Source organism: Sciurus vulgaris, assembly GCF_902686455.1.
Source record: "Sciurus vulgaris genome assembly, chromosome: 7".
Lineage (NCBI taxonomy): Eukaryota > Metazoa > Chordata > Mammalia > Rodentia > Sciuridae > Sciurus > Sciurus vulgaris.
Window position 1 is genome coordinate 126006350 of NC_136467.1, and position 12784 is coordinate 126019133.

At 48.2% G+C, this 12784-nt stretch overlaps 2 protein-coding genes across 3 annotated transcripts; one reads left to right on the plus strand and one right to left on the minus strand.

Moving 5' to 3' along the window:
• The first annotated feature begins 543 nt into the window (after positions 1-543).
• Positions 544-6882, plus strand: POU5F1 (POU class 5 homeobox 1). Its single transcript, XM_079147508.1, has 5 exons — positions 544-965; positions 5227-5347; positions 5629-5759; positions 6163-6321; positions 6499-6882. The coding sequence occupies exons 1-5, from the start codon at positions 561-563 to the stop codon at positions 6763-6765; spliced, it is 1083 nt and encodes a 360-aa protein (XP_079003634.1). The 5' UTR covers positions 544-560; the 3' UTR covers positions 6766-6882.
• Positions 6883-8452: 1570 nt separating this feature from the next.
• TCF19 (transcription factor 19) lies at positions 8453-12759 on the minus strand. Of its 2 annotated transcripts, XM_079147295.1 has the most exons (4): positions 12409-12759; positions 11518-12079; positions 10092-10641; positions 8453-8864 (listed from the first exon to the last, which is right to left on the minus strand). In XM_079147295.1, exons 2-4 carry the CDS (start codon positions 11753-11755, stop codon positions 8855-8857), a joined length of 798 nt encoding a protein of 265 aa, XP_079003421.1. In that variant the 5' UTR covers positions 11756-12079; positions 12409-12759; the 3' UTR covers positions 8453-8854. The 2 variants fall into 2 exon arrangements, with proteins under 2 accessions (XP_079003421.1, XP_079003422.1); XM_079147296.1 differs by lacking the exons at positions 8453-8864; positions 12409-12759 and adding an exon at positions 8905-9218 and having other exon boundaries at positions 11518-11777.
• Positions 12760-12784: the final 25 nt, after the last annotated feature.

The following is a 12784-nucleotide window of genomic DNA, read 5'->3' on the forward strand; positions in this document are numbered from 1 at the left end:
TCTGAACGGGGGTAGGAAAGCTAGAGAAGAACAGCTGGCCAGTGTGTTTGTGGTTGTGGTTTTTCATAAGTAGAGGGTGGCCCCAGAAGTACTTGGCATATTCATGTTCAATAAGTGCTTGAAGAGCTCAGAGTGCGACTGGGTGAACCCCAATGAGGGGACAGTGCCAGGGGTCTATGGAGAGGACGTCAAGCACCTGCTTTGTGAAGAATGTGGAAGAGGGGATCCCAGACATCTCTGAGATGTACAGGGCCTGAGAAAAGGCCCGGCAGCTGCTAGGGAGTTGAAGGGGAAGGTCCCCAGGGGTCCTGTTCTAAGGTCCTGGAGGGGTGCCCAGTTGGAGGTCCCCAGCTTTCCCCTTCCACAGACAGCAACGCCACCATCAGGCAAACGTCCTTCGCCTCAGTTTCTCCCACCCCCACCGCCCTCTCCTCCACCCATCCGGGGGGCGGGGCCAGAGGTCAAGGCTAGTGGGTGGGATTGGGGAGGGAGAGAGGTGTTGAGCAGTTGCTTGGCGAACTATTTCTTCAGGCCCCCGGCTTGGGGTGCCCTTCCAACCCATGGCCGGACACCTGGCTTCGGACTTTGCCTTCTCGCCCCCTCCAGGTGGTGGGGGCGATGGGCCAGGAGGGTCAGAGCCGGGCTGGATTGACCCTCGGACCTGGCTAAGCTTCCCAGGCCCTCCCGGTGGTCCTGGAATTGGGCCGGGGGTTGGGCCAGGTTCGGAGGTGTGGGGGATTCCCTCATGCCCTCCACCCTATGAGTTCTGCGGAGGGGTGGCATACTGTGGACCTCAGGTTGGAATGGGCCTGGTCCCCCACAGTGGCCTGGAGACCTCTCAGCCTGAGAGCGAGGTGGGAGCTGGGGTGGAGAGCAACTCTGAGGGGGCCTCCCCCGAGCCCTGCTTTGCCCACCCTGCTGTGGTGAAAGTGGAGAAGGAGAAGGTGGAGCAAAACCCTGAGGAGGTGAGTGAGATGTCACGGGGAACTGGCTGCCCAGAAGTGGCTGGGCTGGCGGGGGCAGAGATGAGGGGGAAGTGGTCACCTGCAGCTGCCCAGACCTGGGACCTGAGGGGAGCAGGCAGGATTGCTTGCCATAGGCATGGGGAGGGGGGGTGTGATGACTTCAGGCACTCCTAGGAGGGAGATGAGAACTGGAAGTTGAAATTACCGGGAAGAATCAGAAGCTGAACCAGACTGGCCCTTTCTTCAACTTTGGCCCTTATCTGCCCAGGGTCAGGTCACTCATTCAGTACCAGCCTAGCACTGGCTTGGGCCTGGGGTAGGTTTGAACTCTTTCACCCTTAGCCCTTTTGGAAAGCTCGATCATTATCAAATCTAGGATCTTGGCCTTAGGGTTGAGCATGGCCTGAAGGCAAAAACAGTGCTTATCCCAGGGTTATTGTTCCTGAAAGACTAGGGTGTGACTAGTTTCTGATAGGAGGTCCTGTTTGGGCCGTGTGTAGACCTGTGGAGTAGGGTTTACCTCCAGTCAAGTTTAGGGTCTGTCTGTCTTTGACCTCTACCTCCTGCCCATGAGTCACCATTATATTAAACACACACCTTGTCGTTCCCTTGTAGGAAGCTGGAGTACTAATTTGATCAATTTCAGCCTCCGTTCCTTAAGTTGTAAAGAAAATGAAATCATGGGAGAAGTTATCTCCAGACCTTTCTGAAAAGTGTGCAGTTTTTGCTGAGGGGGATGAAGGCCTCCAGCCCCACCTGGGGACTAAGTATCTTCCAGTCCTCCAGAGCAACAAGTGTAAGCTATTAGAGAACAAGTACAAAGCCTTTGCCCTCAGAGAAGGTGTGAGTGGATATAGGTGCAAGCGAGTAGTCCCAGTCTCTTTACAGGAGGTGATTGCTGAATAATAATGGCTGCCAATTGGGGCCCACTTTCTAAGTGCCTGACTGTGTGCTCAGTTTATACATCATTATCTCATTAGCTGTCATAGAAACTCCTAACTTCTAGGGAGGCATTATTAGCTTATTTCACGGATCTTAACTGTTAAATGAAGCAAGGATTTGAACTGTGGTTTACCCCATTCCAAACACAAAAGTAGGATTTGAAAAAGCTGAGAAGACACTGACTGAGCAGAAGTTGGGGATGAAAATTTGTCTGTTTGAAAACACTTTCATTAAACACCCCAGGACTGCAAAGGCTGTGTATTGCTCCTCTGCCCCTTCGCTGGAGTGTCCCAGGGCTCAGTCCTTAAACTTCAACTTCTGTTCTATCTACCCTTCCTTCCTCTCACCCACCCTCAAGGCTCACATGCCATTTAGACATCAGATGACTACTGCATTCTCTGTCTTCTTTGGGGCTGGCCCAAATCGCCCCTCCCCATCAGAATTACTCATGGCCAGAGCCAGCTATTTGGGTTCTTTTCCCATTCCACACCTTAGGAACCAATGCTATCTTTACCTTCCAGGTACATCCTGCTTCAATCATGTCCTATTTTCTGATTCCAGCCACTAATGTCTGTACTGGGATCAGAGCAATAGCTTTCCTAGTTAATACCCTTGTTTCCACCTAGTCTGTTGACAACACATCAGTTGGAGTCAGTTTTAAAATACCCAGAGAAGAGTTGGATCATTTTACTCAGTAAACCAAAGTTGACATAACATCTGCAGGATCTGTCCAGCTCTTCTTCCTCTGACCTCATCAAATATCACTTTCTTATTTTAAAATGCTCTCCTCCAGGGCTGGGGGTATGTAGCTCAGTGGTAGAACACTTGCCTAGCATGCACAAGGTTCTGGGTTCAATCCCCAGCCACTGAAAAAAAAAAAAAGGGGGGAGAGAGAGTTATTCTTCTATTTTGCTCTAATCCATTCCTGTACTCTACTTGATTTGTTTCTGTGGTACATCTACTATACAAGATAGTAATTTGTTTTGCCACTTTAGAATATGAGCTTATAAAGTCAGGGCTTCTTTTCTACATTGTGTAACCACTGGTTTATAGGACGTTCTCAATTTATCAGTGAGGGTGCCTCTATATTACAAAAAGATAAAGTAAAAATTAAGGGTAATCAGACATTTTAAAAAGATTGATCATCAAACATATAGAAAATGCTATTCATACTTTGTTGTTTGCAGTACTGGGGAACTGGGGATTAAATCCAGGGGGACTCTACCACTGAATTATCACATCCCCACACCTTTTTTTTTCTCTTTACACATATTTTATTGGTGCATTATAGTTGTACACAATGATTCCCCAGGCCTTTTAATTTTTATTTATTTATTTATTTATTATTTATTTATTTATTTATTTATTTATTTGAGATCTCTTCCCTCGGCCTCCAGAGTAGCTGGGATTATAGGCAGGTACCACCGCAATTACTGCACTTCTTTTTTGACAACTTTATTTTTGTAGTACTGGATATTGAACCTAGGGCACTCTACTGAGCTACATCCCTAGCCCTTTTTTATTTTGAGACAGGATTTTGCCAAATTTGCCTAGGCTAGCCTTGAACTTGGGATCCTCCTGCCCTAGTCTCCTGAGTTGCTGGCATTACAGGTGTGTGCTACTTTGCCTGGCTAATTATTGTAGTTTTTGTAGTGTGTTTGTTTGTGTCTACATGCCTTGTCCGAGTTTGGGTCCCTGGAAATAAGCTGGAGAGGCTATATTAAACTTAGATTCATACAGACATCATCTATTTCTCTATTCTCAAAACTTCCTCAAACTGGGGGTAATTCGTGAGTCAGAGTCTGCCCTAAGTACTGAGTTAGCAGGCAGGAGCTCACTACGTAACCTGTCAGGTATTCTCATGGATCCTAGGGCCTCTCTTTCCATCCCTTGCATGGTGCTTAATATCTACTAGATGTGCCAGTTTCTGGGAGAAGAGCAGTGTTTTGACTCATGAGAAGCAATACATGTGTAAATAAGCTATTTCCAGAGGTTTTATGTGAGTATCTTGGGAGGCTGAGATAGTTCCACAGACCATTCCTTGGGCCTCAGTCAGATTCTTTTTTTTTTTTTTTTTTTTTTAATATTTTATTTAGAGAGAGAATCTCACTGAGTTGCTTAGGCCTCACTAAGTTTCTGATGCTGGACTTAAACTTGTGATCCTCTTGCCTCCGCCTCCAGAGCCCCTGAGATTATAGGTGTCCACCACCAAGCCCAGTCTTGTTGTTTTATTTTGTCGTGCTGGGGATGGAACCCAGGGCCATGTGCGTGCTGGGCAAACACTCTACCACTGAGTTATATCCTCGACACCACCATCCATATATCTAAATCCCAGGCCCCAACACATTTCTGCCAGCTTGCCTCACAGTCTAGTTGCATTATTCTTCTGGCTCCGGGTGTGACTGACATCATGAACGCAAAGATAACTCTTCCATTTGCCTGAGTCACCCTCAGGATCTTCCTGCTTGAGTGCAGCCTCATTCCCTCCCTCACAGAAGGGTGATTCCCTCCCTGTACCCCCAAAGCTTGGGGGAATCTCAGGGTGCTGGGAGAAAGCTTCCTTGGGACACAGCCCACCCCACCCAGCCAGGCAGGAACAGATCCAGGTGGCCTGGCTCCTGGTTAGGGCTGTCAGAGTTCATTGAGGTCCATGGCTTCCTGTGGACATCTCATTTTTTTAAAATTAATTAATTAATTAATTTATTTTTTTTAATTTATTTTTATTGTAAACAAATGGGATACATGTTGTTTTGGTTTGTACATGGAGTCACAGCATACATTTGCATATTCATATATTTACATAGAGTAATGATGTTTGATTCATTCCGTTATTTTTTTCCTTCCCCCCCACCCCTCCCACCTCTCTTTTCCCTCTATATAGTCCCTCCTTCCTCCATTCTTGTCCCCCTCCCACCCCCCATTAAGTGTCATCATCCACTTATCAGTGAGATCATTCCTCTTTTGGATCTTTGAGATTGGCTTATCTCACTTAACGTGATATTCTCTAATTTCATCCATTTGCCTGCAAATGCCATAATTTTATTATTCTTTATAGCTGAGTAATATTCCATTGTATATATATATACCACAGTCTCTTTATCTATTCATCAATTGAAGGACATCTAGGTTGGCTCCATAGTTTGGCTATTGTGAATTGAGCTGCTATGAACATTGATGTGGCTGTATCTCTGTAGTATGCTCAGTCAGATTCTTGAACCCTAAATAGAAAAAGGAGGTTAACTGATGTGTGTGTGTGTGTGGTTTGTTTGTTTTGGATGTGTCTATGTTCTTACAAGTCCTCTGCCATGTTTTTATGCAGTGCCAAGATATCCAAGCTCTGCAGAAAGAACTAGAGGAATTTGCCAAGTTGCTGAAGCAGAAGAGGATCACCCTGGGATATACCCAGGCTGATGTGGGGCTCACCCTGGGGGTTCTCTTTGGTGGGTCCCCCTCAGCTTGTTTGACCCACAGGGACCACCTCTCTCCTGAATTTAGTTCTTTCCTAGCAAGGGAGTGAGGGGAGGGTATCAAGGCAGGTCCTATCCCCACTCTCCTCCAGGGGTAGGGGGATAGAGGGAGAAGACACTTTGGACTTGATCTGCCTCTGGGAAGAAGCTGGATCCTGGTTTGGGAGCTTGTGAGGACCACCTGGGTCTTGAGGGTACTACCAGGGATCCTGCAGGCTGCTTCATGTGCTTCTATTTCAATTGGCCCCTCCCAGGGAAGGTGTTCAGCCAAACGACCATCTGCCGCTTTGAGGCTCTGCAGCTCAGTTTCAAGAACATGTGCAAGCTGCGGCCCCTGCTGCAGAAGTGGGTGGAGGAAGCAGACAACAATGAGAATCTTCAGGAGGTGAGGTTGAGAAGGATGCACTGGGACCTGCTGAGTCAGCCCAGTCTTGATTGCTTCCCTCTCTGGCTTGCAGCTCTTGCTCTACCACATGGGGGCAGCAGTTGTCTTTCACTCTCTTTAGTGCTGGGTATTGAATCCAGAGCCTGGCACATAGACTCTACCATTGAGCTACAACTCCTTTCCCAGTCCAGGGCAGCACTTCTCAGTGGGATGGAATATAATCAATCCCTCAGTTCTGTTGGGGGATCCAAACCTTTCCTTCCAGGTTGCTCCTTTTTCATACCCTCTGGTTCTGGGGACAATTCCAGTCTCTGTCTCCTCTCAAGTTGCTGACCCCTCAGTATGGTGCTGTTGCTTAGCAGGTCTAAAGCATGACCTTGTCACCCCTTCACTACCTGCCTAGATATGCAAAGCGGAGACCCTCCTGCAGGCCCGGAAGAGAAAGAGAACGAGTATCGAGAACCGAGTGAGAGGCAACCTGGAGAACATGTTCCTGCAGTGCCCTAAACCCACACTGCAGCAGATCAGCCACATTGCCCAACAGCTGGGGCTTGAGAAGGACGTGAGTGCACCTGTCCCTGTCTGCTCCATCTCTCTGCCTTCCCCAGTTGCCACTCCCTTTTCCCTAACTCTGGCTGCTGTTCTCCTGCCACTTGGGCTTTGGGCAAAATGATCAGAGCCAGACCCACCTCCAGGAGCTTATGGTCTAATGTCACTCTCCCATGTCATCCACTCCCAGGTGGTCCGAGTGTGGTTCTGTAACCGGCGCCAGAAGGGCAAGCGATCAAGCATTGACTATTCCCAACGAGAGGATTTTGAGGCTGCAGCGTCTCCTTTCTCAGGGGGACCTGTATCCTTTCCTCTGGCCCCAGGGCCCCATTTTGGTACCCCAGGTTACGGAGGCCCTCATTTCACCACACTCTACTCACCAGTCCCTTTTCCTGAGGGGGAAGCCTTTCCCTCTGTCTCTGTCACCACTCTGGGCTCTCCCATGCATTCAAACTGAGGAGCCTGTCCTCTGGGGGCAGAGGAAAGATGAGAAGCTAGGGAGAGAACCTGGAGTCTGGACCAGGGCTTTTGGGATTAAGTTCTTAATTCACTTAGGAAGGAATTGGAAGCACGAAGGGTGGGGGTAGGGAGATTGGGGAACTGGTTGGAGGGAAGGTGAAGTTCATTGATGCTCTTGATTTTAATCCCCACATCACTCATACTTTGTTTTTAAATAAAGAAGCCTGGGACACAGTAGATAGATAACTTACTTTGTCTTTGGTTTATTCTCTTTTAGTTACTGAAGGGCAGTGGGCATAGAGAAATCTAATGTCAGATACTAACTGCTCTCATACCTGTGACCCTGAAACTGAGGTGCCAGTTCAGCTGCTCAGGGTCGCTCCAGGTCTCTCAGCAACTTAGCAAGACTCTGTCTCAAAATAAAAAAGGACTGGCTCAATGGGGAAGTGCCCATGGGTTTAACCTCCAGAATAAATGAACTTAAGTCACACAATTCCTAAGAGAGTTGAGATTGGAGCCCCAGTTTTTTTGTAGAGTCCTTATAAGCTTAAGCTAGTTCTTGGTGTCCTGAAGTATTTAAGTTGAATGACCACAGAGGTAGTTACCATGTACCCTGGTACTTATCAGGTACTGGTGACTTTCCCTGTGCTACTCTGGAAATCCTCAGTGACTGTATACTAAGAAATCAAACCTCCAGATACTATTTCTACTGCATGTCACCCCAACCAGAAACTCCCCCTTGTATTTTTTCTTTTTTAATTTTTTTGTTTTTAGTTGTACATGGACACAATATCTTTACCTTTTATGTATTTATGTGGTGCCAAGGATTGAACCCAGTGCCTCACGCATGCATGGCAAGCGCTCTACCACTGAGCTACATCCCTCACTACTCCCCTTGTATTTTCTTGGTACCAGAGTCCATTTGGGTTCCTCTTAAGTTGTCACATACTGTTTCTTAGTGACTCGCTAGATATTGATCTTATTCCTGGTCCTGCCACTAGTTTTTTTTTGGGGGGGGTCCTGGGGATCGAACCCAGGGCCTTGTGCTTACAAGGCAAGCACTCTACCGACTGAGCTATCTCCCCAGCCCCACTGCCACTAGTTAATTGAGGGGACTTTGCTCTGGAATGGTTTCCTTAATGTAGTCAAAATATATGAGTTTGGTGAGTCTTTAAATGATGTGGTTAGACATACAGGTTGCAATAGAATAGGTTAAAGTATGGCTTTTCTTGTACAAACTATAGAAAGGATGTAATGCTCTAGCAATATCAGACCAGTCTTCAGAATGGTATGGCTCGATTCCAGCAATAGATTGGCTTGGTGCAAGGCCCATCTTACACCATCACATGTATGATAGGTATGTGGATTAGGAGGTTGATCCACATTGGACCAGTCAACTTCTGCTACAGCTGGCTTACCAGCTTTTCTTTTTCCCTGATGAAGCCTGTAAAAATAGGCTTTAATTTAATGAATGTTTTCCCTATAACTTTCATTCCTCTTTTCTTTCCTGTCTCCTATCTCTAGCTATCCTGTATATTCACACCTTTCCAATGAGCAGGTTTGTATTTATCTCTTCCCTTCTTCCCCTAAAAATCTGAATTAGTTCTCCAAGACCTTACCAAGTCTATTCTTCCCAAAGTTGGAAAGCAAAGAATATCAGAGCCACAAGAACAAACAACCAGGAGTGAATGAAGCTGCATGTTCTTTATTTGGAAATAAAAGCAAAGCTCTGAAAAGCCAGGTTAGAGATTATAGTCAGTGAGAGGACTAGGCAGTTTAAGGAAATTGTGGGGGCAGGTGGGGCTGGGGTGATGGGACTGTGCCTTTGGGTTTTCCTAGAGTGTTGGGTGATGCCATTCAAGGACACTGGCAACTTCTCAGGCATAGCTTCTGCAGTTGATGTGTGCTGGATAATATATTCTGGTGTCCATGACAAGGTCTTACAGCTTGTAACAATGGGGATTTCCAGCTCACTGGCAACTTCTGGTAGAGGCAGCACTTTGGCAGGAAATTTTCTGTCACCTTGGCCACGAAAGCCTGCTTCAGGCCCTGAACTGGTGTCCATAGCAATGGACCTCTCCTTGTAGTCATTCCCTCCTGTGCAGGGAAGGAAAGAAGGGAAGCATTTCTTAGGATCCATTTGCATACTACTGTGTCCAATCCTGGATTGGAGGTGCCAGTTCTGTCCTCTGGTGCCTTGGTGGTGGGCGTTAGGTTTGGATCCCAACACAACACCCTGGGCATAGGAAATCGACCTCCCTGGCAGCCTGGATGCTGCAGCCAACACAAGCCACGTGGTACCAGATGTCACAACCATCACACTGAACCCAGGCCACTGTCTCTTCTTGGGGCAGGCTGTAACAAAGGGCTGCACAGGGTTCCCTATCCCCAATTACAGGGGGAATCATGGGGGCACTCACTGGGTGCTTCCGAGGACAGCCACTTTGATTTCTAAAGGAAGTGACTGAAAACCTGCAGCAAAAATCTAAAACTTGGCCCTGGATAACCGTAGGGTGGTCTAGAAAGACTCACTAGATAATATGAGCCTTGGAAATTTAATTTCCTGCCTTTAAGCACTAGAAGAAAGGAGTTCAAGTCCTCAATGTAAAAAGGGACTTGGGGGCTATGGTGGTGCAAACCTGTAATCCCCAGTTACTCAGGAGGCTGAAGCAGGAGGCTCCAGGCCAGCCTGGGCAATTTGGTGAAACCCTCCATCAAAATAAAGAGGGCTGGGTATGTGGCTTTGTGGTAAGAGTGTCCCTGGGTTCAAACCCTAGCACCAAAAATAAATGAATCAAAAAGATTCAGGGTTGGGGTATAGCATGCTTGAGGCCCCAAGTTCAATCCCAAACAAAAGGATGTCAGTAGACAAGGAGTTCCTAATTTTATGTATTGTGCTGCGGGTAGGGGCCAGGACCACAAACATACTAAGCAAGTACTACCACTAAACCAACCAGGATTTTTCTCTGAGACTAGCTCTTGTCAAATTGCCCAGGCTGGCCTGAAACTTGATCCTCATGCCTCAGCCTCCCAAGTAACTGGGATTACAGGTGTGTACTACTACCCTTGGTCAAAGGTTTTTTTGTTGTTTTTTTGTTTTTTGTTTTCCCCTGCACTCCTGTTGTTTTAATCAATGCCCCACATACCAACTTGCTTCCTCCTGTTTTTATTTATATGTCAGAGCTAACCCAGTTCCTGCCATTCTAATGTCAATTCTTTCTGTTCACCTCCCAAGCAGAGGGGTTTCCACAGCCTAAGGCTCTAAAAAGGAATCAAAAGGCAGTGAAATACTGAGGGTAGGCCCACAGTGAGGATGCCACTTACCCACTGGGTGTCAGTGAGGTTTTCTCCACACGGAGTTTCTTCCTGGGCTCTGTGAGGACTGGTTGGGGGTTCCCGGGAGCCTCACCCTCATCATCCAATTCTGCCAACACTCGGTGAGCAGATTTCCTCCGATTTCTTGGGGGTGGGGCAGGCGTGGTACCCACTTCCCTAACTGGAGTAGGATCAGGCAGGGTCTGTGACCCACCCCCACTCCGGGAGAAAGTGAGGGGCTGGGGCTGGAGCTTGCTGAGGCTGCCGATGGAGTTGAGGATCAGTGTGGCCTTAGGGGCAGGGGAGAGGGTGCTGAGGGGCCGCTGTGGGGCTCCCTGGGAAGGCAGCATTGGCAGGAAACCAGCCTTGGCTTCTCCCCTAGACCGTGGGATTGTAATAGCAGCAAAGTCCTGAGGTTTGACCCGGACTTGTTGGAACATGAAGTAGAATTCCGAGGGGCTGGTTCCAGAGGGCCCTTCAGGGCCAAAGGTCAGGAGGTCACCATCACTCAACTCCAGCCTGTGGCCCCGTGGGAGTCGGACATTATTTACCAAAGTCCCTGTTGATGGTGGGGCATGAAACAATGACAAGAACAGAAATGACCAATCATGAGTAGGCAAATATGGACCTGTTTGGTTTTTCAGGGGGACATGGGAAAGAAAGTCAAATTCTCCCTCACATTTTAAACCCCTTGGCAAATGACGCCACCTGTAATCTCCCTACCTGGAAACTCCTCCCAAAGTGCTTAGGTCCAGTTCTCACATGCTCACTCAGTATAGCCTCAGACTGGTTCAGATTCTGACTCTGCCACTTACCAGCTGTTTGTGCCTCATTTTCCTCGGCTGTTAATTGAGGGTGTTAGTGTCAACTACATCCAATGTGCTTTAGAAGATACCTAGCTAATCACTACATGAATGTTGGCTACTATAGTCTAATGTTTATAGCACTCCCAGCACAGACTTTACCAAACTTTGTGTTATATAAAGGAAACTAAGACGGGGAAGTAAAATGACAGGCCTGAAGTTTTACCAGGAGGTGGTGGCAGAACACAACTGAGCCCTGGCCTTCTGAGGCTTCCTTGAGTCGAAAGGAAAGATACATGTTCAGATCATTATGAGTTACCTAACAGGAACACCTCAGCCAAGATGAGACCTGAGTCAAGCCTAAGCTTGGCCCCAAAACATCCCCACTGTGGTTCTTCCCTGATGATGACCTGTGCCCTGGACCTACCAAACCCTTTTGTAAGCTAAACAGAGCAAATAAATTCTGCAGAGTTGACAGTGCATGCTTCTGATGGAAATTCAAGAACTAGACTATGACTGTCCAACCAACTTGATAGGGATTTTGGGAGGCAGATGACAGGGTCCCAGAAGATCCCCTTACTTATTCCAACCTGGAACTGCCCAGGCTTAATGCTGCCTTACTCAGTGCTTACCTTGGCTGCTGTGGTCTTCCACACTGACCCTCCAGTCATCACCCCGGCGCTCAGCATGCAGCTCAGCATGGATTCCAGAGATGAGGCCGGGTTCCTGCTGGGGCCGCAGGGCCACATCACACAGGTCGGCCCTGCAGCCCAAGCGATAGGTGCAGCCAGCCCCGGTGGGGGGATGGAAAGTGTAGAGATCACCGCCTCTGCCACCCCCTATGCGTAGCAGTTGGAAGCAGGGTAGCATGGGTGGTGCCCCCACCACACCACCTTTCTTTCAGGAAGCCATCACCTTTTCCACTCCTCAGCCATGCATCCCTGGCTGTAGTTAATGTATCAGTCTGAAACAAATGAGCTGTGCTTTGTGTAATTTCAACTTTGAGTACACAACTCTAGTAGTCAAAATTCAGAGCTCTAGTAGCCTGAACGCAACGTAAAGATGATTGTTAAACAGATTTGCTACTAAAGAATCCCGGAAGGTGCTGGCCCAATGCAAAAACTGGAACACGTCCAATGACACCTCAGTTAAGCTGTATTCTTAGGCAGTGAAACATCTCGGGAAGCCTCCAATCTGCAAGGCAACGAATCATACTTAGGCAGTTCCTGGGAAAATGCAAACTGGAGGTGTGTGTGTATGTGTGTGTGTGTGTTTAGCGGGGGGCGGTTCTGTTCTACAAACATGAGTATGCAATACGGACGAATCACCTCAGTGTAATCTGGAGAAGAGAAGCTTGCTGTCAGACTTGCTTCTCCAAATAAGAGCACCCCTCCCAATAGACCGCGCTCTGCTCTTCTGGCCAATCCCTCACTCAGCTCGAACCCAAGTGAATTCACTGTCACCCCAAAGGGCAGTGCAAACGGGCCCCTAAATGATTCAACAAAATGAATTTAACCCCTTACCTCCTGGCTTCTCTGGGTGGGATAAAACAGAGGAAGGCGCTCCTTGAGATTCCGCAAGGCAAAACGACCCTTTACGTCCCGGTACCAGCGCAGTTTCAGATCTACCCGCGTGGTGCAGTCTCGGAGTGGTCTCTGCTCCAGGCAGTATCCTTCAGGCTTCTCTGCCAAGGCCAGTGCAACCGCTCCCGCAGCAGTTTGACAGCCAGGAAGCCGGGGCAGGGAGGGGCGCGGCCTCTGCGCGCGGGCAGCGTCGACCCCTCCTTCGGAATTCCCGGGTAGACTTCGCGCCGAGCAAGCCCGCCCCCTGTGCCGTTCCTGATTGGCCTTCTCATTTGCCCTCATCCTCTCTATTGGGCGGCGCTCCGGGTGGGTCCCC

Excerpts from the sequence above, each read along its gene's own strand:
- POU5F1 (XM_079147508.1), top strand. The coding sequence starts at position 561 with ATGGCCGGACACCTGGCTTCGGACTTTGCCTTCTCGCCCCCTCCAGGT. Across the intron at positions 5,760-6,162 it reads ACAATGAGAATCTTCAGGAG|ATATGCAAAGCGGAGACCCT; the intron begins GTGAGGTTGAGA and ends CTACCTGCCTAG. Across the intron at positions 6,322-6,498 it reads AGCTGGGGCTTGAGAAGGAC|GTGGTCCGAGTGTGGTTCTG; the intron begins GTGAGTGCACCT and ends ATCCACTCCCAG.
- TCF19 (XM_079147296.1), bottom strand. The coding sequence starts at position 11,755 with ATGCTACCCTGCTTCCAACTGCTACGCATAGGGGGTGGCAGAGGCGGT. Across the intron at positions 10,642-11,517 it reads GGAAGACCACAGCAGCCAAG|GGACTTTGGTAAATAATGTC; the intron begins GTAAGCACTGAG and ends CACCATCAACAG. Across the intron at positions 9,219-10,091 it reads ACCTCACTGACACCCAGTGG|AAATCAAAGTGGCTGTCCTC; the intron begins GTAAGTGGCATC and ends CACTTCCTTTAG.